The sequence below is a fragment of the Mirounga angustirostris genome, unplaced genomic scaffold (assembly GCF_029215605.1).
Source record: "Mirounga angustirostris isolate CCGP_5_RB_7025 unplaced genomic scaffold, mMirAng1.0.hap1 SCAF_6, whole genome shotgun sequence".
Classification (NCBI taxonomy): domain Eukaryota; kingdom Metazoa; phylum Chordata; class Mammalia; order Carnivora; family Phocidae; genus Mirounga; species Mirounga angustirostris.
Genome location: NW_026991714.1, coordinates 90,483,478 through 90,508,673, shown reverse-complemented (window position 1 = coordinate 90,508,673; position 25,196 = coordinate 90,483,478). Strand labels below are relative to the sequence as shown.

The following is a 25,196-nucleotide window of genomic DNA, read 5'->3' as shown; positions in this document are numbered from 1 at the left end:
ATGATTCCAGGGTCCTGGGATCGAGTCCCACATCGGGCTCCCCCTGCTCTGCGGGGAGCCTGCTTCTCCCTCTGCCTCTGCCTGCCACTCCCCCTGCTTGTGCTCTCTCTCTCTCTGTCAAATAAATAAATAAAATCTTTAAAAAAAAAAAGAAAAAGAAAATGTACTGGCTATATTGTTAGGAAATTATTGTTAGTTCTGTTAACAGTGACAACGTTATTAAAGCTATATAGGGAAATATCTCCATTCCGGGGGTATGCATGCTGCACTTTTCAGCAATGAAGTAATCATTAAGTCAGCTCTTTATTTTCAAATGGTTCAGCCAAAAGAAGTGTGTGTGGAGAGAGAGCTCATGCGAGCATAAATATGGCAAAATGTTAATTTTTTAAAAAGAACTTATTTATGTGAGAGAGAGAGAGAGCACACATAAGCATGGGGGAGGGGCAAAGGGAGAGGCGGGGAAGCAGACTCCCTGCTGAGCAGGGAGCCTGATTCAGGACTTGATCCCAGGACCCCGGGATCATGACCTGAGCTGAAGGCAGATGGTCAACCAACTGAGCCACCCAGGCACCCCAAAATGTTAATGTTGAATCTAGGAGAAATGTATATGGGTATTTCTTATACAGTTTTTTCCACATCATTGTTTGAACTCTTTCAAAATAAAAACTTGGAAGAAAGGGGAAAACAAACTCCAAAAGAGGTATGTTGACTTCTTTAGTCTCTAGTATCTCATTTATTACAGAAGAGGGAAGAGACTAATTCCTCAGAAGAGAGGCTTTACGAGGGAAGGAACTAGTTACACTCTGCAAGACTAATGAGAAGCATTTACTTCTCAGTATGCTTCATATAAAGCACAGACTTTATATTAGAATTAAGTGGCAAACATTATTAGTTTATATCCATCATGCCTCTAAATCTGTATCTATAAACTTGAAAACGGAGTTCCTCCACAGTATTGATTTTGTCTAAAAGCATGCAAGAAGCCTTAAATATTTAGAGTTCTTAAGGCAATGATACATGACTTACTGTCAGATTTAAAACTGCCCCATCATTGCCTAGTTAAAGTTGTGTTGACACATGAAGGTGGAAAATGAATAAAAATGAACTCTCCACGTGCAGCTCGTTTTCAGCAAGAGGCGACCTCACCAGTACAAAGCATAGTTAGTTGCCTCTTTATTATCGTGCTGCTGATTAATCAGTTTGCACATTAACGGCAGTTGAAGTACAGTTGAGGCTCAGGATAATTAGCACAGGCCTGCTGCTCCCATATTCCTAAGAACCTAAGCTGTTGAAGGAAGGTATGGAGGCCAGAGCTGGGAATGGAGTTGGGAGAAGTGAGCCCATCATCATGGCCTGCTGAGCCTTAATCATGAGCAGTCTGTAAATCACTTAATCCCCCCTTGGATAATCAAGAGTGGACTCTTATTACTGTGAGATTGGGTTATCCATGAACTCCCTATACTTTTACCTTCCCTGTACCTTGTAATCAAGGGTCACCTGTAGATATGCCTCTGAAAATATATATGTAAATAAATCATGCCTTGCATTTGTCAGGTTTTATTATTTAAGGCAGTGACTCTCAGCTCTGACTGCTCATGAGAATCATCTTAAAGAATTTTTAAAACACTTTTGCTCACCATATGATTTCACTCATATGTGGAATTTAAGAAACAAAACAAAGGAAGAGAGAGAGACAAACCAAGAAACAGACTCTTAACTAAAGAGAACAACCTGATGGTTATCAGAGGGGAGGTGGATGGGGGATGGGTTAAGTAGGGATTAAGGAGTGCGCTGTCAGGTGATGAACACTGGGTGATGTATGGCAGTATTGAATCATTATAACATACGCCTGAAACTCATATGGCTGTATTTTAAGTAACTGGAATTAGAAAAGAAACTTTAAAAAAAATTGCTCAGCGGCTGGGATGGTCTAGGCATAGAATTTTTTAACACACCCGGAACTGAAAACCACTGATTCCTAGTCAGAATTCTTTTTTTTTTTAAAGATTTTATTTATTTATTTATCAGAGAGAGAGAGAGCACAAGCAGGGGGAGCGGCAGGCAGAGGGAGAAGCAGGCTTCCCGCTGAGCAAGGAGACTGACGTGAGACTCGATTCCAGAACTCTGGGATCATGACCTGAGCCAAAGGCAGACGCCTAACTGACTGAGCCACCTAGGCGTCCCCCTAGTCAGAATTCTTAATTGGGAGAAGGGATGTCTGGCTGGCTCATTTGGAAGCGCATGTGACTCTTGATCTCAGGGTCATGAGTTCGAGTCCCACCCTGGGAGTAGGATTACTAGAATTCGTCATTGGGGCATACATTGGAATCACCAGCGGCTCTTTGGAAAATAAGAGGCTGACAGAATCAGAATCTCCCTCGCTGGGTTCCTGGGCACGTGCGTTTCTTAAGGCTTCACAGGTGATTCTGGGATGCATCTCTGGATAGGAACCATTGATTTAAAGCAACTCTGGCTGGGATCTTTTTGTATATTGATCATTCAACATCTAATGTATTTGTTTTATAAGCTCTGATTTGTGCATGTCAGACTGTCTTGGAACAAGATCTGTGCTTGGAAACATTCTTTTCCAAAGAGAAGGTAACAAAGACAAGGGATGATTACAAACTGAAGCCGGGTTGTCTAGGATGAATACAATAGACTGGTTCTTTCATTTCTTCTGACATAATTACTGAAAGCAGCTGTTTGGTATGGCTTATGTAATTGCTGTGTATGATCCACACCAGCCAGTCCTCATGATCTAAATGGAATAACATTCAGGAGACACTGTGTCAGGAGGTGTGGTGGTGCTTATGGTGACAGTGGTGAAAACAGTTCATGAGCTCCTACTGTGTGCAAGACACTGTTTTAAGTGTTTTACTGGTATCAACTCATTTACATTTCACAAAAACCCTTTGAGATCGTTTCTTGGCTCCATTAAAAAGGTGAAGAAACTGAGGCACAGTCAGCTTAAGTAACTCATCCCAGGGGACGCAGGGGGTAAATGGCCGAGTCACTGGTCATGTGGCTCCAGGCTGCTTCCTTAGAGGCTGTCCATCTGCATTGCTTCGTGTGTGAAAAGAGCCATCAGAGAGCCCTCAGACTTTATACTCTGTTCTCTAAGATGTCACACTTGTTAGTATTTTTAATAAGGATGTGGTACCATCATCTTTATCCTTTTTAAATTTTTGAAAAGATTTTATTTATTTGAGAGTTAGCGAGAGAGCAGGGGAGAGGGGCAGAGGGAGAGGGAGAAGCAGACTCCCCGCTGAGCAGGGAGCCCAATGGGGGACTCCATCCCAGGACCCCGGATTCATGACCTGAACCGAAGGCAGATGCTTAACCGACTGAGCCACCCAGGTGCCCCATTTTTATCCGTTTTTTAGCATGAAAGTTTATATTTAGACACGTGTTCTCTATTATGCTTATGCCAAATTCTAATAATAAATTTCTTATTTAATGTGATTTAAAAGGAACCAACAACTTATATTCAGCAACGTTATAAAAATTATGGAGAAAATTATTATGCTAAAAGTCATGGCATGTAAGGCATCATTAAAGGAATGGAAATACTTGACCTTCACGTAGATATGAGGTAGAAGGCATGATAGTGGTCTAAAAATGTTTTGCAGGCTAACCAATTAGTTACACTTCCTTTGAATGATCCTAGAAGTGTTTGTAAGACATGGGATGTATGGTACACAGCAAGCAGAAACATTTAATTCAGCATGATTTCTGGTAGTTATCCAAGAATAGGAGAAGAACAGAAATCACTTAGGGACATGGGTTGGTTTCCACTTTTTTCGGTAGCAGACAGGATCTGATGGTCAAACCTGTATCCCCATCCGTTTCTCAATGTCATTTAGAAGCGTCAGAAATCCCTGCCTCTCCTCCAAGGACGGGCCCCAAACTTGGCCATTCAGAGCTTTCCTTTTCCTGGATTACAGTGATTATTTTAGGTTGAAATGTAAAATCTAAGCCAGTCTAATGAGGCTCAAATTTGAGACTTTCTGTAGCCTTTTGGGGTTGCTAAGTTCTAAAGATGGTGTCAACCCAAAGCTGCTAAGGATGGAGCATGAAAACAAGCAATTCCTGTCATCTTTTGAGCCATGGCTGGATTCAGCCATGCCTAAAGTTAGTCCCTCCCAGACTTTCTTGCTCTATAAAGCAGTGAATTAATCTCAATCTCCTCCCACCCCTGGGAGTCAGGGAGTGTCTTAAGCCAGTTTAATTGGGGTTTGGGGCCTCACTGATGTGCTTATATTGGTGGTGGTCAAACCTGACATGAACAACCACATATCAAGGGCAACATAGAAAGTCTTCTAGCATCTTAAAGTGCCATTCAATCGTGAGATTCTATTTTATGCTTTCTCTCTAGAGCTAAAGGAATGTAATCTTAACAAAATAAGAAAATGAGCTATAGTTTAAGAGAACAGCTATAAATTTGGGTGTTCTAAGCAAAAACTTTTAGAAAAGCATTCTTTGCTAATTGCTCACTAAGCAGTGAGTGCCTTCCATTTCCTTTCAATTCCGTTGCTGTGGGGACAGTGCCTCCACGAAAAAAGAGAAATGGGGCAGCTGCGAGGCCCTGTCCCTCTCTTAGGAGGCTCAGGAGGTTGCTTTGGTTTTGCAGTCTTCCTCTCTCAGACCAGATTTGCCCACGTGGCTTATGTCTCTGGGGAGGAGTGGCAGGGCTTCTACTACTGACCAGGTGAGAAGGTGGAACTAAAGGAGTATGTGACGGTTGCTCTGGCTGTTTGAATGGGAGCTGAGGGGTCATTCTGTCCTCTGTTGGAGGCTTTATTCGAGCCTCCCCGTACCTGGAGGCAGCCGTCCTACGTGCCACTTCATAACTCTCTCATTTATCTAACAGCCCAGGACTCCAGATCCTTCGGGTTAGACTTGGTCTTTTTTAGGCTAAGCATGATCTCGTATATATGTGAGTGGGAAGTGCTCATATATATATATGAGCTCATATGAAGTGCTATGTACCACTTGATGTGTTAGCAAGTCAAATGTGAATTGGAGGGTTCTTCAGGAGAAATTGCACGTCTGTCACTTTAAGACCTAAGCAATTGCCACTTATCTCAGCAACAGAAAAGAAGATTGCCTAATCCCAAAGGCTGGTTATGCTAACGCTCAGTTTTTCCTTCTCTGCCCCCCACTCCATTTTCCTCCTGCACCTCCCCTTTCCCCACATCAGCAGATTAGTCCTCCTGTTCTTGTGTTGAAGGTAATTCTAAGGGGCTCTCAGAAATGTGCCTGGTGGTAGAAGGTAGCCAGCCTGGGATTAAAGATTTGCTAGAGATAGTCCCCTGGAAGATAAACACCTTTGACTAGTGACATTTAATATGCTGCTTTTTCTCTTTGGAGTGCTTTGCCAGCATTACTCAGGTGATCATTCAACACCTCTCACAGATTGGTCAGCAAGATCATGCATTTTTTTTTCAAGGGTGACAGGTTGGTGTTGTGACTTACTTAAGGTAGAACAGTTTAGATGTCTTGAGCTGGATGTTGTGTTAACAGCTTCCGTGATGACCTTGATTCACCTTCTTTTGTGGAATTTGGTAAATAAATTATTTTGAAATCAATCAGATTTGGAAATCCCAAAGAACTCAGCTTCTATGGTTTGCATTTTAGACTCAAATAAATGTTAGGGGTGATAATAGTTGACTTCAAGAAAAGAAATACTTGGGGGAAAAAAGACCTGCTTTAGTAAGCCTTTAATTGTTATTTTATTTTCTGCTTAAATCAGGTTTTCTTTTGTGGAATCCATTTTTTTTTTAAGATGTACTGCATGATGTTTTGATATATGTATATATATTGTAAAATGATTTCCATAATCAAGCTAATTAACAAATCCATCACCTCCTGTACTTACCATTTTTATGTGTATAGTAAGAACAGTTGAGATCTCACTTAGCAAATTTCAACAATATAATACATTATTATTGACCACAGTCCCCATGCTATACATTGGGTTTCCAGAATTTACTCATCTTATAACTGCAAGTTTGTACGCTTTAATCAATATGCCCCCTCTTCCTCCACCCCCCAGCCTCTGGTAACCACCGTTCTATTGTCAGTGAGTATGGATTAAACTTTTCTTTTAAGATGGAATCCATTCCTTAAAAGAATATTTGCAACTAGTTGCGCTAGATGTCCAAACAGACCCGTAGCAGTTTGCCATTTCACTCATTGTCTGCTGTAGATCACAATACTTAGAATACTTATTGTAGTACCTGCCACAGCATTTTATTAATGGATCATCTCACTCCTGCTTTCAGCTTCCTTGTGGACTAGGTACTATCATTACCACTTACAGACAAAGAAGCTGGGGCTGAGAGGAGTATTTCACTTGCCCAGTGTCACTTCAGGTGACACTAGGTGATAGAGCTGAGGCTAGAATTTAGGTCCAGTGGCTACTTAACTGATTCTGTGGCTGACCACTAGGCTGCCGCTCTAATACACCAAGCGTGGCAGACCTGACAAAGCATGTTCACCATGGGAAAAGTTGGTATTTATACAAGTATTTGTCACAGCCCAAACCCCACCATTGTTTGTGAATCCAGCAGGCTGTTTCCTGCAGACTGATAAGACATATGCTCTCCTGGGGCGCCTGGGTGGCTCAGTCATTAAGCATCTGCCTTCAGCTCAGGTCATGATCCCAGAGTCCTGGGATCGAGCCCCACATCGGGCTCCCTGCTTGGCGGGAAGCCTGCTTCTCCCTCTCCCACTCCCCCTGCTTGTGTTCCCTCTTTCGCTGTGTCTCTCTCTGTCAAATAAATAAAATCTTTAAAAAAAAATTTGTAAAAAAAAGACACATGCTCTCCTAAAAGCTCTATAGAGGGCTGTAATGTTCTATCAATTTAAGAAATTAATTATCTCCACTTATAAAAACTCTAGGAAGTTTAGGATTATTATAATCTGTGTTTCTGTTTGCATAGCAATTTAGAATTTTCACTTTTATTTTTTTTATTACGTTCAGTTAGCCAACATATTAGTCATTAGTTTTTGATGTAGTGTTCAACGATTCATTAGTTGCGTATTACACCCAGTGCTCATCCCAACATGTGCCCTCCTTAAAGCCATCACCCGGCTACCCCGTCCCCCCACACCCCTCCCTTCTGCAACCCTCAGTTTGTTTCCTGGAGTCCAGAGTCTCTCATGGTTTGTCTCCCTCTCTGATTTCTTCCCGTTCAGGTTTCCCTCCCTTCCCCTATGGTCCTCTGCACTATTCCTTAGAATTTTCAAATCACTTTCACAATACTTGTGTCATTCCATTCTCACAGTGAATTGGGACAGGTGATCTCATCTGCCAGTTACCCTCATGCAAAAATGGGGGTTCAGTGAGGGGTTTGACTTGTCACTCACTGGGCAGTGAAGTGATATAGCCGAAGTCAAACCCACCTCATGTATTCTTGGTCTAAGGGAACTGACACCACATGGGTTCCCCTGTCCTGGTCCTGTCCAGTTTGTGGCCAGGGGGTAACATTATCTTTGCAAGCCTTTCCTTTCATGGGCTCCTAGTCTGGTGCCATCAGCCAGCTGTTTCTCAAGTAAACCATGTTTACAGTTTTTTAGATAGATGCACTGGGTTTTGTATGTGATCTGATAGTATGCGGTCTACCTGGTGCTGTTGACCATAGCGCGTCAAGGCCACCAGCTAATCTACAGGACTGCCTTCCGCTGGCTCTCGGGGGCAGCAGAGCAGACAGAGAAGGACCTTCCCTGGTGTCATCCTGTACTGGGGTTTGACAGTTGGCAGCCTGGAGAAGTATCTAATACTGAAGTTAGTTGGGTTGTTCTTTCTTTTCCTTGTGTATACACCTTCTGGCCCCCTGCCTCTTTTCTTCTGTGCCTGGACATTTATTTCCAGACCTGGGCATTTGGGTGTGTCCTCTTGTAAAGCCAGTGTGTACTTGCTCTTCTCTTTCCTCTGATGAATAGGGCTAGTGAGAAACTATTTTTGGAAAGTATTAAGCTCATGGAGACAGTGATATCATCATTAGTCAGGCTTTGGACTCTATTGAATAATGTGCATTTTGATTTTAACAGGGTCCTTGACATCACTTCCAAGATGAAAAATGGTGTGCTTATTCTTCATATCATTTTTGATGTGGGCGTAAAAGGTCTTATTAAGTCAGAGTGAATTTTTCCTTAACACAGTGTCCCACGAGAGCTGCCCAGTGCAGGGTGTTGATTTTGTGTCATCCAATTTTTGAAGTTTCTCTCCGAACTTCAGTCTCCTCATCTGGGAAATGGGTATACTATGACTCCTAGTGGGACTAGGTGCTGAGGATTCAGAGAATAAATGACTGTAAAGGTCTAGGACAGTGCTCGACACAGCTGACACACAGGAAGTTTTGGTATTGCTCTTGTTAGCATAGGATTTTAAGCATTTTTGAATCAATAAGTGAGTCCTGCACATTTACAAGATGTGGTTTTGTAACCGAAGGGGCACCACTGGTTGGACATCCGCCCGCTGTGTGCATAACTGTAAAGGTCCTGTGCTGGCACTGGAACAGTTTGTTTTTGCTGTGCTTTCCCCAAATTATCACATGTTAGCAAATGAGCGAATATAAATGAAAGTCCTTTGAAAAGCAGAAATGACTACACATAGAAAGAAACATTAATATGACTCCACACCAACACTGGCCTCAGTGCCGGATTTTTGATGTACATTTTTATTTAATCTCCACAGCAACCAGCCCTCAGTTTGCAAATGAAGAAACTAAGACTGAAAAAAGCTAAGAAACACACTTAGGATCATGAAGCCGGAAGCCATGTTGGGGCATCTCCAAAAGGGCTTTCAATAAAGAAAGATAAGGAAAGGTCAAAGACAGAATATTGCCTTTATTCCTGATGGAGGCCAGGTTGAGGGCTGGCTGAATGTCTGAGCCAACTAGGCCTGCTAACTGAACCCCTGAAATAGGCACATCCCCTCCCCAGTGGCCCACATCACCAACCCCCGGGGCAGGCATACCCTTCAAGGAAGTAAGCTTCGGGGACAAGAGGGGCATGTTCGCTCTCTGGGACCAAGCTCAAGCCCAAGAGAGTGAACGTTGGGTTTGAGCAAAGCCTTCCCAGCTCCCTTTCCCAGATCTACCGGCCAGCCTTCCCAGCTCCCTTTCCCAGATCTACGGGACAAATAAGTCATTCCACATCTCCAGGGCCAGAGTGAATATAAAGGGATAGGAAGAGGCTCGCAGTTATACAACTGAGTTGCCTTTCCAAAATGGAAAACTCATGAGTGGGAATGATATGTTCTCCATTAACAAGTTGCAAAGGCGATTTTTAAATCTAAGGCTGTCAACTTATTCCATTAAACCCTGTGAACACCCCTCCTTGCTGTGGCAAGCTTAAGAGCCAATCTAGTTCATCTTTTTTAACCATCACCATAATGTGATATCCTGTTTATTGTTTTAAATGTCTAATTGTTCAGTAACCAAATAGAGGAAAAGCTTTTCACTGGTACCACAGTGCCATTCACAATAACATATCAGAACATTCTGGAATTCATATTGTTTATTAAAATAAATAAACAGGTGAAATTTGACATTTCAGTTTTAAATAAATGCTAATCGGTAGAAATAAGTATTAGGAGACAGGGAGCTAAGAAGTGAAGCTATAAATTCAGTCTCTTTCTATAAAAAATATAGGCTCTGTCAAATTGCCTTATTTTGTGTTTAGATGGATGCAGCACAGGAAGAGCAAGCTCTTTGTGTTTAGCTTATTAAAATTGGTAGGTCTCATTTATTGCTCATAAACCTAAGCAAACCTCTCTGGGAAAAAAAAAATTGGGACAACTATTGGGGTATACGGGTCGTCATTCTGACCAAGTGTATTTGTTCATTATACACTTGTTCATTTGTGTGATGACAAAGTTTCAGTGAGTGGCAGAGACTTTGGAGGGTAAAGGAGTCAGGAAGGACTGGCAGGGACTTGGAATCCAGGTGCTGGCACGCTCCCGCCTCCATAAATAGTACATGATGGCGGTGATACCTTCTTGCGTGGTATAATTCATTGTTTCAATAATTAATGTTGCCAGTGCATGTTGCTAAGAGTACCAAAGGTAAATAATTTACTGTAATTACCAAAGAGGAGCGGTATTACTTATTTATTAGAACTTTTTTTTTTTTTTAAATGGGTCCATTGTGAAAAGTGACCTCAGGGCCCCCAATGTAGGAATTATATATAGTTTGCTAAAAAATTAAAGTGAGCATCACCACCCACTTTATATTAACATTTGCCCTATTCTGAAGGTTAGTTGGTTGGGGTCTACAAAAGTCAGTAAAATTGGTAAATGAGGCCAGACTAACACCAACACATAATCTTTAGTTAATCCATGTAGAATCAGGGAACTTTTTAAACTGATGATGTGTTGCTCTTGTGGGGTTAGGACCTTGCTATTGTGGCCTCTTACTCTTTTCCAGTTTGATTTCAAGGCCTTTTAAAAAATCTTTGTAATTCACAGTAAGTTTTTAAATTTATGTTTTATTATCAAAGTTACACAAATAAATAAGCCATGTCATTTTATAAGATGTACTCATTAGGAAAGAAGAAGAATCCCCATATACACCTTCAGCCTCCAATTTCTCCTCCCCAGAGACAACTGCTTAGAGTGCCTTTTGATCAATCTTGTAAGTGCTTCTGTGTCTCTAAATAATATGTATATGTGGCCTCTTGTTGGCTTTTGCCCATTTCAGGAATTATTTATTGACTTTCCAAAATGGAAGATGAAGTTTTTATTTTTTGAATACCTCTTCCTTCCCACCATGCATGCTTTCCATCCCCCCACTTTCCCAAAACAGTTGTGTTTTATTTTGGCTACACCAGTATTTAGTGCTTCTATTATTATACTTATGTAAATGTTATCCACAGATGTGAAGTGTATTATGACTACATTTGCTTTTGGGCACAATATTTTGCTTTCCCTAGAGTTTTTTTCATTTGCTTGGTGTTCTCTTTATGTATCCCTAGTCCAGCCCCCAAACTCCAACCCAGTTGTGCCAATCTCCTCTAATATGTTCACACTCGTCAGGTGTTCTATAAATTTCATCTGCTTAATTCATCTCTCTTTGAGCTTTCTTACGTGTCAAGTTCCTTGCAGGCCCACTGCATGGATGTTCTCCTGGGTCTTCCTTCACTGTCACCATGAAAATTCCCTATGTTCTTATATTAGACCCTGTGTCTTCCCCCTTTCTTGGTTTAATCCTTCATTTTGATGGAGTACATCTTCCAATAGTTTCCTTACAGGGTTCATGAAAAATGTATTTTGGGGGGGGTTTATATTTCTGAAAATATCTTAGTTTTATTTTCACACCTTTTTTTTTTTGGCTGGTTTTAGAATTCTAGGTTGAAAATCATTTCCTCTTAGAACATTGAAGGAATTGCTCCATTGCCTTGAACTTCAGTTTCTGCTGTTAAAAGTCTGAGGGAAGTCTGCCATCTGTGATCATGTTTCCTCTCTTAATTTGTAGGCTCTTTCTTTGTCTCCAAGTTCTGAAACTTCATGATGATGTGCTATAGTGAATTTATATTCATAGCGCTGGTCACTCAAGTGGGTCCTTTTACTCTGGAGACTCAGGTCTTCTGCTCTAGGGAAGTTTCTTGAAGTATTTCTGATTTCTTCTCTATTTCACTATTTTCTCTTCCTGGAACTTTTTTTTTTTTTTTCTTGAGAAAGGAAATGGATTTGAAATTCCTGAAATAATCCTCTGCTTTCTTGTGTGTTCTCCTATCCTCTGCATTTGAAAGTTTCCCCCAACCTCTAGATATTTTTTCAACTTCAATGCTCTGATATTTGTTATTTTCTATGAGTTATTTTTTCTCTGGGTTTTTTGTTTTGTTTTGGGTTTAGTATTTTATTGCTTTATAAGCGTAAGAAGATTCTCTGGACATCAGTGAAAAATTTTAAGCTTTCTTCTCCCTAAAATCCCTGTTTCTTCCAATTTTCTTTTGTTCTGTTTGCTTGTTTATTTTATTCCTCATATTAGGTACTTCTCAACTGTGCGGTGACTCTTGGCTGTTCGATCACCACTGAGCTCACTGGAAGCCCTCCACATGGTGGAGAGCTTGCCATCCATGATTTCTACTCAAGTAAAAAGCCAGGGACATTTTACTGGGAAATCGCAATTCCCAGTGAATCCTAAGTCACTGGGAAATCCCGGAGAAGACTTACCAGTTTCTGCCTGGAGGCTCTGTCCCTGTCTGACTGGGGACCAGTAAAGGAAAGCTCTTCCCTCCTCAAAGGCAGCTTCTGTCCTACTCTTCTCCTCCCAGAGTCCAGTTACACGTGGGAAAACACGTAGTTTCCGTTCTTTTTCAAAATCCTTTCTTTTGGGGCGGCTGGATGGCTCAGTCGTTAAGTTTCTGCCTTCGGCTCAGGTCATGATCCCAGAGTTCTGGGATCGAGCCCCCCATCGGGCTCCCTGCTCGGCAGGAAGCCTGCTTCTCCCTCTCCCACTCCCCCTGCTTGTGTTCCCTCTCTCGCTGTGTCTCTGTCAAATAAATAAATAAAACCTTTAAAAAACAAAACAAAAACAAAAATCCTTTCTTTTGTACATTTTTCCGTTTATACTTCCAATTTTCGAATCCTGTTTTCTGTCGTGTCTTGTCAAGAACTGACATTGTATTTACAAGTGAACAAATGCCCATTTGATTTCTTACATATATTCCAGGGCTCTGTTAAATCATCCACCTTTTAATTTCTTTCCTCCATTTTTTCCTCTATTTTCTTCAACATACTAATCATAGCTGTTGTGAAGTTCTTATTTGCTTACTTCAAAATGTAGGATGACCTGGGAATCTGTTTATGGTATCTCTTTTATTTTGTTTTTGTTCCTGTGCTCTGGCCATGCTTGGCAGTTTCTCTCTGCGTGCCGGACATGATATATAAAAAATTGTAGGCACGACACACCCGATGATGATGTAATTCTCCACAGAGCGTGCTCCCTGCCTCTGCTCGGCAAATAGAGTGCTGGCTGATTGTTTCCATGCAGTCAAGGTTTTGCTGCAATGAGGCAAAAACCGTTTGCAGCCCTGGTAAACTCAGACTACCTCGGGTTTGTCCCTGGCCTTTGTGAGGATCCTTATGTGAGAATCTTGCGTGACCCTGTCCCTTGACGAGTCCCAAACTCAATCTTTTCCTCATGAAACTGCCAAGAAGCACCACTGTGCCTTTTAGAGATTTTCTAGTCAGGTTTTTAGCTGTCTGTTCTGCACAGCCCCAGAATTTAGCAAATGTTCTTCACAGAAATCTGTAGCCGCCCAAATCTCCACCAAAACCCCCTTGGTTTTTCTACTGCCCCGTGGTGGCCTATAGGAGGTACAAAGCCCCAATTCTGTCTGCACGGATAATGGACGAAGGCACCCAAGTTAAAAATGGCAACAAAAAGTCCGCTCAACTCTTCAGGGTCTTCCCCTTCTCCGAGGGCAGCCCCTCAGCTCCTCCTGTGCCTCAGCTGTGCTCTGCTGCACTCCGAGCCCATTTCCGGAATTATCTGGTGGTTAGTAGGCTTCTGCTAGCTGCCCTGACCCACTTGGAAAAACAAAAGTCACCAAGATTTTTTTTTTTTCAGATACGGGAAAGAATTTTAAAATTGTAAGATGAATTTGGAGATGTGTTCAAGTCGTTAAAATCATGGTTAGCATTTCCACATCGAATGTACCTTTCGTTGATAGAACATCGTTCATTGGTGATTTGGAAAATATTGCTTTACTAATTTATGCAAATCTTCATATTGTTGATACCCGTTTCTTATCCAAAACGAATGTATTGCATTTGTTAATATCACCACTGAGCTCATCTCAGAGGTGGACATAAAGTTTCTGAAATTCTAATTTTTGCTTGAAAACTCAAATTTTATCATTAGCAACTACTGCCATCAGTTACTTTCCTTGAACTGACAGACTCACATTGTTCATTTTCAAGAAAATAATGTCAAAACCCAAGTCAAAATAATCATAGTTTTGCAATCAGTTGTATACTGTGTTTCATGGAAAAGTTGCTTTTCAGGTCACATCTCAAATGCCTTTCTTCAAGCCGATGATCATACTATAGTAATCAGCAGACGTGCTTTATGTCTACTTCCCATTTGAAATCTGTGATATTCCTTTTGCCGTGCCAGTTACTCAAGATGCTTTCTTAAAAGATTGTAATAATACAACATATCAATAAACTTTGGCTCCTATTCTTGAAACTTCAATAGAGACCTATAGACCTTTAGTACAAATTGTTTATTTTGACTATCTGGACTTACAGAGACATACAGGTGTATTTTGTAGATACAGAGAAACTGTGTCTTGTGTGGGTTGTTGATGGCATATATCATTTTATTTTGTAGCATCTAACATTCACGAGAGAATTTGACTCAGATTCTCTAAGACATTATAGCTGGGCTGCAGATACCTTGGACAATGTCAATCTTGTCTCAAGTCCTGTTCATTCTGGGTAAGTAATCTAAAAGTCACTTTTCTTTATCCTATTAAATGAACATTACATTTATTATTTGGAGTTATAAATTCATATCGACAAGCTTCATATGTATAAAATATTGGTCTTCTGAAGACTTCATTAGTGAGTATATGTGATGTATATTTGTAAGTCATTAGTCAATTTTTTTCCTGAGCAAAATGGTATATCTATTTTTTGTTGGAAAACACAGTGTTAGAAAGGAAAAGAATTAGAGCATTGGTGCATAAAAATTTCTTGCCTGTTCTGGTACTATTCCCAGGTCTTTAATTTTTCTTTTCAATTAAAAAAATTAAATCTAGCCATTTCCCTTAATTTTACTTTATTCAAATGAAATTTTATTTCTGAGTCCCTGATTTTCCTTTCTAATGAAAAATTAAATATGTAGGTATAACTGTTCATTTACCTTGCTGACTGCTTTTGTGCTTTGCTTTGAGCCTGAAATCTTCAGATCAAGTTTGGTACTTTCTGCATTCCTAAAATAAAATTATGATTAAGGTATTAAATTATAATTAGAAGAAGAGAAATTAATTTTAAAATGGAAAGAAAGGGATTCACTTTTAAAGAGTGAATGTACCAATGTGTGTACCCCAGGGGTGCAGTGGTAAAAACCACATGGGACAGGCTCCTTCCTGCTGTCCCACTGGTTGGCAGAATCTGGGGTAGGCGGTAGGAGGTCACCTGCTCCATCTGCGGAATTGATAATCAGCGTACATTTAGATGTGGGATTCTTCACCTGTAGGTAATTAAAACATGGGCTAATTGAATCCACACAAATGGAATGGAAATAATTGAGCTGATGAAAACATCCAGGTGTTTTCACCTCTGAAACCAATATTTAGGCCATAAATTAGTTGTGATCCAGGACAAGGGTGGATTAGTTTACAATTAAATAAATGAACAATAATTAACATTTCTGAAATGCTGTATGTATTACATGAAGTATTTTCTGCTGCTTTTAATTAAAATAAACTGTAATAGCTAATGTTTACTTTTGTATGTGCCTGGCATTGTGTTAAATGTTTTACATGTATGATCTTACTTAATTTTTATTTGAACCTTGAAATGACACTGTGAGATAGGTTTTACTCATTATCCCCATTTTGTAGACAAAAAGTCAGACTCAGAGTAATGCTGCAGGTTATTTAAAGTATTCTTACAGAATTGGCTTGTAGCACGAAGAGCTGCAATTATCATTCAAATGGAAATAATTGACATGACAGGGCTTTATAAACTATAAATTACATGGTGGCCTTTGACTCATTAGCATTGCATTTCTTTAACTCAATCAGAACAATCTTTAATTATAGTAAATTAATTTTTAATTGCTTAAAATATTTACACCACTGATGTTAGATGTTTATGGGCCTAACATTGCAAAAGCAAAAAACAAAAAAACAAAAAACAGTTGAGAAGGAAAATATAAAATACTTGGGACACAGTGAACAGCATGTTCAAGAGTTCCTTGTATCAAGCTTGGTGAATTGTTGCCATGTTACAAAGACCTAGAACCAGCATCTTGTATTCTCTACATGGGAAAGAAAAGTACGAGGGTCTAATTTAGTCAACTCTTGTGCTTTGCTTCAAATGATAGTTTGAACTTCAAATGAGAAGTTGAGGGAGCACAGAATAATAAAATCAGAAGTAAACTTTCCCATACACTGGAGACAATGAAATATCTGAATACACAAATTCTCTCTCCTTCCTCTTGAATTTACTGAAGGCAGTAGGCACGTCCAGGAGAGCAAAAGTAATGGCAGTTAGCGTGGGCTTATTTGAAAAGGAAAATATAGACTCGGTAGACACTTGGAAATGATTCACTAATGCCACGTCTGTGGAATAGCTTCTGTAGCCACTTAAGGCGAATATTTTTCCAGGTTGTCCCACAAATGCCAAATGCCTTGGCTTCATTTTCTGATGGTTTTTATTTTTCCTTTGCTTATCATTGACATTTTCTGTTGCCTGCTTCTAATTATCTTACATTAATTTTTCCCATTTGCTTTCTAAATTATTTTGCAGCTATTCTTCTCCACTTCCTCAGTATGATTCAAGGTGATAACTGTGTCCTTTATGTGTACCACCCTTTTTTGTATTTTTAATTTATGTGAAGTTTTCCCACAGTTAGACGTGTCAATGTCTGTAGTGTATCAGCATTTGTCATCCCGCTATTCTTAAAACTAGAAACATTCATGTGTTAGTTTTAGGATCATTTGTAGTATTCCCGCTTTAGTTTAAATATTAATAAGATACAGCAAACATGATTAAACATCACCTTTTGATTTGTTTCTAATAAGTTATATTGCATGAAATTTTACTTTGCACAGAATATGTAACGGGTGAGTTTGGAAAACAAATCACTGTATTTCATGATGTTACTGAATAACAGGACCCTATCCTGCTTAACATGTATTCTCACCTTTCCTCAGTCTACTGGCTCTATCAAGTTGAAAACCTTAGAACAATAAATGATTGCTAATGACTACCAGCTAGCCACTGGGTGCTATGTGGAACCCAAAGAAAGAGCTTCTTCTAATTTGTCGTTAAAATCTTCTAAGACTTGTTTTTTCCATATAGTTCTGATATTCTTTGTAGTTTGGGTATTTTTATATTGACATGGATAACCTTCTTATACGACCTTCAGACTGCTCAGCCACAAGTGTTTTTTATATATATCTTTTTCATATAGATGTATTTTTAGTATCAGTAACCTCGTCTGACCTAGGCAGTTCCTAAGCACCCTTAACACAAGAGTTTTTGTTCAGTTGGTCACTCAGTTAACATTTGTTATGTGCTTATTGTATTTGGGAACTGTGCTCAGCTGCGCAAGGCAAGCAGTGAGCAAGACAGGCCTGATCTGAATTACCATCTATGTTGTTGAGATCAGCTGTTTATTGCCAGCGCAAACATTGCCCTCCCTGTGTAAACACTCCAGTGTCCACTTGTACTAATACAACCAAATTTTCAAACCCGGAGTTTATTTTTTTGAAATTTTATTTAAGTGATCTCTACACCCAACGTGGGGCTCAAACTCATGACCTTGAGATCAAGAGCCAGATGCTCTACCAACTGAGCCAGCCAGGTGGCCCCCAGAGTTTATCCTGAATCATTTTTAATCCATTCTGTTGCTGTTGTTCCTGATCACGAGTTGATTTTCACTACTGAGTGCTGGGAAGGATCAGGTTTTGTCTTAGGCTTCTTTATAAAGTTGCCCTATTGTCTTCATTACTGAGTAAAGGTAATTGTTAAGTATGTGTATATCTAAGATAATGTGGGCTCACCAGAGCACTTTCAGGAGCCTTGTTATCATTTAGCCCTGGAGGCAATTCATGTGGACACTTGCACAAGTGAACAAGTATCTTTGTCTTTGACGTGGGAGGTCTGTGTTTTGTTTTGTTTTTGAGGGGGTCAGTCTCTTCCCCTCTTACTTTGAATATTAGACTGGTTCCAGTCTCTCAAAGTAGGTCTAATGTTACCAAAAAAACGTAATCCCGAGGAAAATGGCCAAATCCAAAATAAGCAGAAGGGTGTGAAGATGATTCCACCTAACTGATGACCAGAGTTGGTTCTGAACATCTGATTGGCTGAAAAATGAGCCCCATGCTATTGCCTTTCTCCACGGGGATGGCAGGTCAGTTTGCTTTGTGAAAAGGTTCCTCTTCCAAGGTCAAGAAGCATCATCTTAAGGAAAGCGTCCCCAGCTAGGACCTCCATGCAAAGTCCTAAAACCTGTTTGCAGGATGTTAGAACTGTATTTAGATAAACTATAGTAGAGGATTTTGATGGATGGAATTATTCCCTCCCCCCAATACTATAGGTATTCAGATAACTTTCTAATTACCAACATGTGGTGCTGTCCCAGTAATAAGCATAATTTCACATGTGAACATTGGAATGCAAAGGGACGTATGTTCTTCTGTCTGACGTGCACTCTTCCATAGGTCAGACTCATTGGTGTACGTTCACCGGAGTGCTTTTTAATACCAAAGATTCGAGGAGGACGCTCCATGAGCGTGTGATATGAATCAGGAATTGCAATATGCTATAACCCAGATATGATACTATTAATTTCCTTACATTTTCACATCTACATGCAGACAAATAATTTTTCTTCATTAGCTTTAATAGAAGGGCCAATGGCAGAATTATAGTATATAATTTAGAGACATTTTCTAAAAGTCTGTTCAGTTTTATATGGCTGTACAGATACTCAAGTGTAGGTTATTTTAAAGGGTTTTAATGCCAAATTTATACTGAAAAGATTAAATCCCTTTCCATCAAAATTGCCTGAGCAAAACTAGTCATCTGCTTTTATTCTTATATTCTGCTTTGTGGTAGTAAAAATTAGAGTATTCTGTATGATTAAGTATATATTTATTTTATGAGTTGTACATGTTAAGACATACTGTGGAGTTTCATCTGACTTGTCAGGGAGAGAGATTCCATAGTCAGCATCTGGCTAACACCATTTATAGTTAAAATGATGCTTGAATATAGCTGAAGTCATCCACAGAGACCACACAGAGCGGTCTGAGTTTGGGTTTTTACATGCATGACGGTCCTGTAAGAGCCAGTTTTTATGCCAGCTTTGAAACATTCACTGTTCCTCAATTTGAACATCTGACAAAGCAGTTGGCTTCTGTTAGGAGGCCAATGCCCCACCGAAAATAAGTTGTCTCGTCCCACTTTTTGCCCAGTTCACAAGTTGAATGCATGTTTGATGTCACTCCACTGTATTTACTTCCAATTTATTTTTAAAGAGAGGAAACGATAGCTACATTGTCTGTCGTTTTAAATCTTAACATCTCAAAACCTACTGTGAAGGTGGCGTGTTTCTCTCCTTGATTTGGCCTCCGATCTTCTCCCTACAGGTTTCTGGTTAGCTTTATGGTGGATGCAAGAGGCGGCTCCATGAGAGGGAGCCGTCACCACGGGATGAGAATCATCATCCCTCCACGCAAGTGCACGGCCCCCACCCGCATCACCTGCCGCTTGGTAAAGAGACATAAACTGGCCAACCCACCCCCCATGGTGGAAGGAGAGGGATTAGCCAGTAGGCTGGTAGAAATGGGTCCTGCAGGGGCACAATTTTTAGGGTAAGTTGTTTTGCCAATTTTTACCTTGGCCCTTGTATGATACACTTGATTTTCTTTACCCTTTTTAAGTCAAGTAGTTAACTATTAAAACTACTTAGTTGGACCATTTTGATCAAGTACACTTTTCGTGTAGTGTCAAAGGTCACAAAAGCTGTGTAATTCTCTGAAAAGCTAGTAGGCTGATACTTCCTTAACTCAGTTTGCTGGTCAAAGCTTTTACTAACCAAGAAGCATGTTCTCTGCTCAGTGAGTGCACGGAACCCCAGCGGCCCCTGTGGAAGTCAAGGCACCATTCTTAGGGAAAAATATAGATGGCGGAACTATCTCACCACGTTGAGTAAATGGCTACTATGGGTACATGTCTTTTTTAAAGATAATTTCTAGGGAAATAATCCATGGTGATATGGGACTTTGCAAAAAGGAAAAATGAATTCATTTTCTGAGGTGGCACTTGGGTGCAAATCAGGCAGGCTCTGTCGTGACGGACAGTTTGTTCACGATTTCCCCTTCTCGTTTCTCTTCCTGCTGCATGGATGTTATTCAGTAAACTGCATCTTCCTACCAATCCTCCCCCTGTAAATGAGGGCGAGAGCTTGGTTAGCCGAATCCTGCAGCTTGGGCCTCAAGGAACAAAATTTATTGGGTAGGATCTTTATAGACAAGATACAGAATGTCTACAATTCTTTTTTCCATTTTCAATTTTTTTCTGTCACACCCATGGTCTTCTTGTCTTAATTTTATTTTTATCTTTTCAGTTTTTAATGCTTTCAGTTGATGTGTGTCACTGAAAGACACAGAAATCATAGTGGCTTGACTTAACCGTAGCACTGCTACTTCTACCTTGTGCTTTCCGAGCATGTGGAATTCACTGCAAACCTTCTGCTCCATAACTTTGTGCTTCTGTAAACCTTTCTTTAATTTGAAATGTTTCAACTGGTTACGATAGTTTTTAAGACGGACTGACGATCTAATTTTAACCCAGCGTAAAAGAAGGTATTTGCAGGCTTTGAATCAACATTTGCTGTAAATGATATATACGTGTATGAATATATATATGTGTGCATATATATATATGTACATGTCTGGAGTTACAGTTTTTTAAAAGTACGTACTTATGCATACCAAGTAATCTTTATGGGCTTTGTGAAACAAAAGTCCTCAAGAAGTAAACTGAATTTGATAAATGTTGGGAATAAAAGATACTTAAAGCCAACTAGGCAGCAAATAGAATATTCTACTAAAGTTATTAAATTGTCTTGTTTTGTTTTGTTTAAGCTGAAATGTGTTGGTATTTGTTGTTTGTTTGCTTGTCTGTCTGACTGGTGGATTTGCCTTGGCAGTCTGCATGAAGACACCTGTTATGAAAAGTTATGCTTGGCTTTCACCTTCGTCAAAGGCCCTGGTTCATACCTTCTCTCCAGTATTGTTGAATGTCCTACACAAAGCCACATTCCTTAAATATTTACAGAGACAGTATCTGATACATTAACCTGCAAAGATTGTATCTAGTTCTCAAAAAAAAAAAAAAATTAATGTCAAATCAGATGTGGTTAAAACTATGGTAAATATCTTAACTCTTGAAAATATTAACACGCTTAGGAATACTTGATTTTGTTTCTACCTATCAAAAAATAAAGGCACTATAAAAAATTTTAAATCCTTAATTTGAATTAATTCTAATTATTTTGCCAAAAGAAAAATTGTATTTATCATCCCATTTTTAAGTGAATGCTTTTGTAATAAATGAGACGCTCATATGTACTTGTGTTATTGGATCATTGCAATGACTCTCGCTTTTTCTGCTCTTACCTATTTAAACCTGTGTCTCCTGTTATCACATGTACATAAACACATAGGTTAAGAGGTGAGGTTACATACAACCTCTGTAGGAGAATAATGATACTGTCTACTTAAATGTCATAAAATAAAGCTGCACAATCCAACTACATAAACTGTGTGTGATTGTGGTCTGCTTACTTCCATCCATCTTTTTTAGCATTTACCCTATTTTAAAAGTTAACAAAATTACTCCTGTGCCTGATTGGCTGTCTTCAATTTGCAGCCATCCATTCACATTCTTTGGCAAAAGGACACTGTCAAAAAAGTAAGGTATCGCTGTATTACGATTCCAAACCAGCAAGGACTTTCCAGAAGTCTAAATCTTCCTGTGCAGGTTATGCTGGAGTTAGGAAGTTAAGTTGCCCACTACCACTTCACAAATTAAAAATGAGAGAAACTGCCTTAACTGTGTAGGCCATAAAATTCAAAGAAAGTCCCTGTTGGAAGGAGTGAATTGTTACGTCGCTCGTTTGCTTGCTAAGGAACAAACACCTGTGACCTTTCAAAGTAGGACATCCGCAGGATTTCTTTTTCAAAGAAATGACTGTGTCCTTTTAAATCATTAGCTTTTTTGTATAATATAATACAGCTATCGTGTTTTTAAAAATGGACCGACTTTCTTATGGTCGCTTTTAATAACTTTCAATTCCTTGATTCAAAAATCCTGTTTATATGTGCTGAATATTTTCCACTTATTAAATCAAAATGCCTAACATGCAGTAGGCCCTTACGAATTGTTCGCGAATGAATGAATGATGGCATGTTTTCAGGCTTCTGACATATTTAATTAGCAAATGATTCTGCAGCTTTGAAGTCATTCCCAACCTTAGTGGCACCTCTGATTTTCAAATGAATACTGTTATTGAAATTGTTTTTGAAAGTATGATATTAGAAATATATTTCATTTGATAGCAAGATAATGTGGATTTTTTTTCCAGCCCTGTCATAGTGGAAATCCCTCACTTTGGGTCTATGCGAGGAAAAGAGAGAGAACTCATTGTTCTTCGAAGTGAAAATGGTGAGACGTGGAAGGAGCATCAGTTTGACAGTAAAAATGAAGATTTAACCGAACTGCTTAATGGCATGGACGAAGGTAATTACGATGACTCCTTGTCTCTGGAAATGTCGGCAGGTCGAAATCAAAGGCCTGGCCTCACTGAAGTTCACGCTTCTTGAATGCCCCGCGTTTGTATTCTGAGCTGGGAGTCCGGGTCCCCGGTATTTATTGCTGCTTTCTGAAACTCAGGCAGGAAGTCCTTTTAATCCGACAGACTTTTTTTCTCACAATATTAATGTACAAATATTACATTGATGATCCTTTCGGCCTTTAGTCAAATATATTCATCTTTCCAAAACCCAAGGGAGTCTTCTAAGTGCAAGATGTGTAGATAGGGTGAATAATAATGGAAGGTATGCAAAGCATGCAGAACATTTTTAAGGAAATACGTTCACATTTTATTTTTGGAATTATTTCCGGATCCTTTCCTGTATCTCCGTTTTGTCTCCGATTATTTCAACATTCTTTGTGAATTTTTAATTTCCGTTGAAAAAAAATAAGTTGCAGCCTAGTAATTGGAGTCTGTGTCGTATTCTGTGACCTAGTAAGGCCACGTGGCTGAGCATGTCATGCTCATCGGAGCATGTCACCTCCCTCGGTCGTCTGACCCTCAGAACCAAGGAGGTTTTTTGACTAGACGTTGGGAATAGACTTGTTTTGAGACTAGGTACTGGATGCAGAGGTTTCCTTTAAAAAATAAAAAACAATCAGAGACCAAGTTCAGCACAGAATGAATCTTTATACTGACTTCCTAATCACTACAAATTCAGCAATTGTTCTAAAGAACAGCTTTATTAGAGATATAATTCACATACCATAAAATTCACTGTCTTAGCATTTAATTCACTGGCTTTTGGAATGCATCCAGCATAGTCTTCTGGTTTCAAAGGGAAGACAAAGGAGCTAGACCAACTCGGGTGTTTGAGGGATGACCGTGGGTGAATTCTTTGGTCCCTGTGAGCCTCTTTTATTTCTGTAAAACAGAGATCACCTTCCTTCCTTCATAGGGTTGTGACTGGGAAAAAATAATTCTGTGAAGAACTTGTGAAATACAGCCTTTGACACACAGTAAGCCCTCAATAAATATCAGCTGTTGTCATTATTCACTCTAGAGAAAATAATGTCCTGCTGAAGGTTCTGTATAAGACACAGTTAATCACAGCCAACCAAGAATTTAAAGATGTTTTTACAGCAGGGTAGAAGGAAACTAATAATTGTTGAGTTTCTACCATTCATGAGGCAGTGATAAATTCCTTTCTATATGAAAATTTAAAACAAAAGTATAGTACTGTAAAGTAGGTAATTTTAATCATACTTTATAGATGAGGGAACTGAAGTTCAGACCAGTCAAGTCGCTTACTAAGGTTACCCAAACTAAGAAGCAGCGCTGATGTTGAAATCTTGTTCTATCTTGTTTTCAAAGACTTAACCATATCCCACTGATTTTAGAAATGTGTGCCCCGTGGAGAAGAAAATAAACTTAAAGAGGAAAATTCCTACAAACCCCTAGATTTAAGGTCCAGAAGAATAGTCATCTTAAATGGGTATCATTAAATGTTTATATATGATACTGATATTTATACCATATGCCATCTATAACTTCAGATGATTTCTAATAGACATGCAGTGGTAATTAAGAGTTCTAATTTTTATTACCTTATTTTAAAGCATGAAATGTAGTCATTCTCTTATAAGGAAATTGATAAGAAAACATAATTAAAAGTTTTAAAAAGAATACATCCTAAGAGAATGAATTGAATTAGCATATTTTTTTTTAAGATTTTTTTTTTTTTTTTTTTTTTATCTGAGAGAGAGAATGGGAGACAGACAGAGAGCATGAGAGGGGGAGGATCAGAGGGAGAAGCAGACTCCCTGCTGAGCAGGGAGTCCGATGCGGGACTCGATCCTGGGACTCCAGGATCATGACCTGAGCCGAAGGCAGTTGCTTAACCAACTGAGCCACCCAGGCGCCCCTTGAATTAGCATTTTGAAAATAGTAAAAGAATATAGATGATGCAGGATTTAAAAATGGAGAGAAGAAGAGAAGTGGGTTTTCCAGAGAGGATAGTTATTTTGATTAAGGACAAAAGAGTATATAAATATTTTCATGTTTCTAGTGTTGTTTTTTTTAAGATTTTACTTTATTTATTTATTTATAGAGAGAGGGGGAGAGAGAGAACATGAGCAGGGGGAGGGCAGAAGGAGAGGGATAGAGAGACTCTCAAGCAGACTCCCTCCTGAGTGTGGAGCCTGATGCAGGCCTCAATCCCATGACCCTGAGACCATGACCTGGGCTGAAATCAAGAGTTGGTTGCTCAACAGACTGAACCACCCATGTGCCCCCCATGTTTCTAGTGTTTCTTAAATGCCAACGTAGTAGGTTACTAGTTATTGAAATGTAGCCTCTACTACAGAATGATTTTCTTTTTTTTCTTTTTAATGGATAGCTACCTTAATACTGTACTTCCTGAGGGCAGGGTACGTGTCTTAATCACCTTTGAATGTATCAGGCGCAGCACTTATTTAGGTTTCCCCCTACTGCTGGTGAGGGGCAGGAAGAGGAACCTCCTTAAAATTACGTAGCTCTCTGGAGGAAAAGTTCTCATTCGTCTATTTCCTCTACTCCAAATGTCATTAATGTTAATCTCCGGGAGGAAAAAATTAACGAGGAGCATTTACTTTGAGGAAAGTTCTGGGAAGGGAACAATATTCTAGGAAGAATACTGAACATTCT

General features: G+C 39.5%; 1 protein-coding gene across 2 annotated transcripts in view; it reads left to right on the top strand.

Moving 5' to 3' along the window:
- The window catches only part of ANK3 (ankyrin 3), a 329,559-nt gene that overhangs the window by 237,213 nt on the left and 67,150 nt on the right, over positions 1-25,196 (top strand). For both annotated transcript variants that reach the window (XM_064594667.1, XM_045877891.3), the window contains 3 exons: positions 14,346-14,452; positions 19,342-19,566; positions 22,344-22,498. In XM_064594667.1, the coding sequence (XP_064450737.1) occupies positions 14,346-14,452; positions 19,342-19,566; positions 22,344-22,498 (487 nt within the window). The remainder of the gene's footprint in view (positions 1-14,345; positions 14,453-19,341; positions 19,567-22,343; positions 22,499-25,196) is intronic.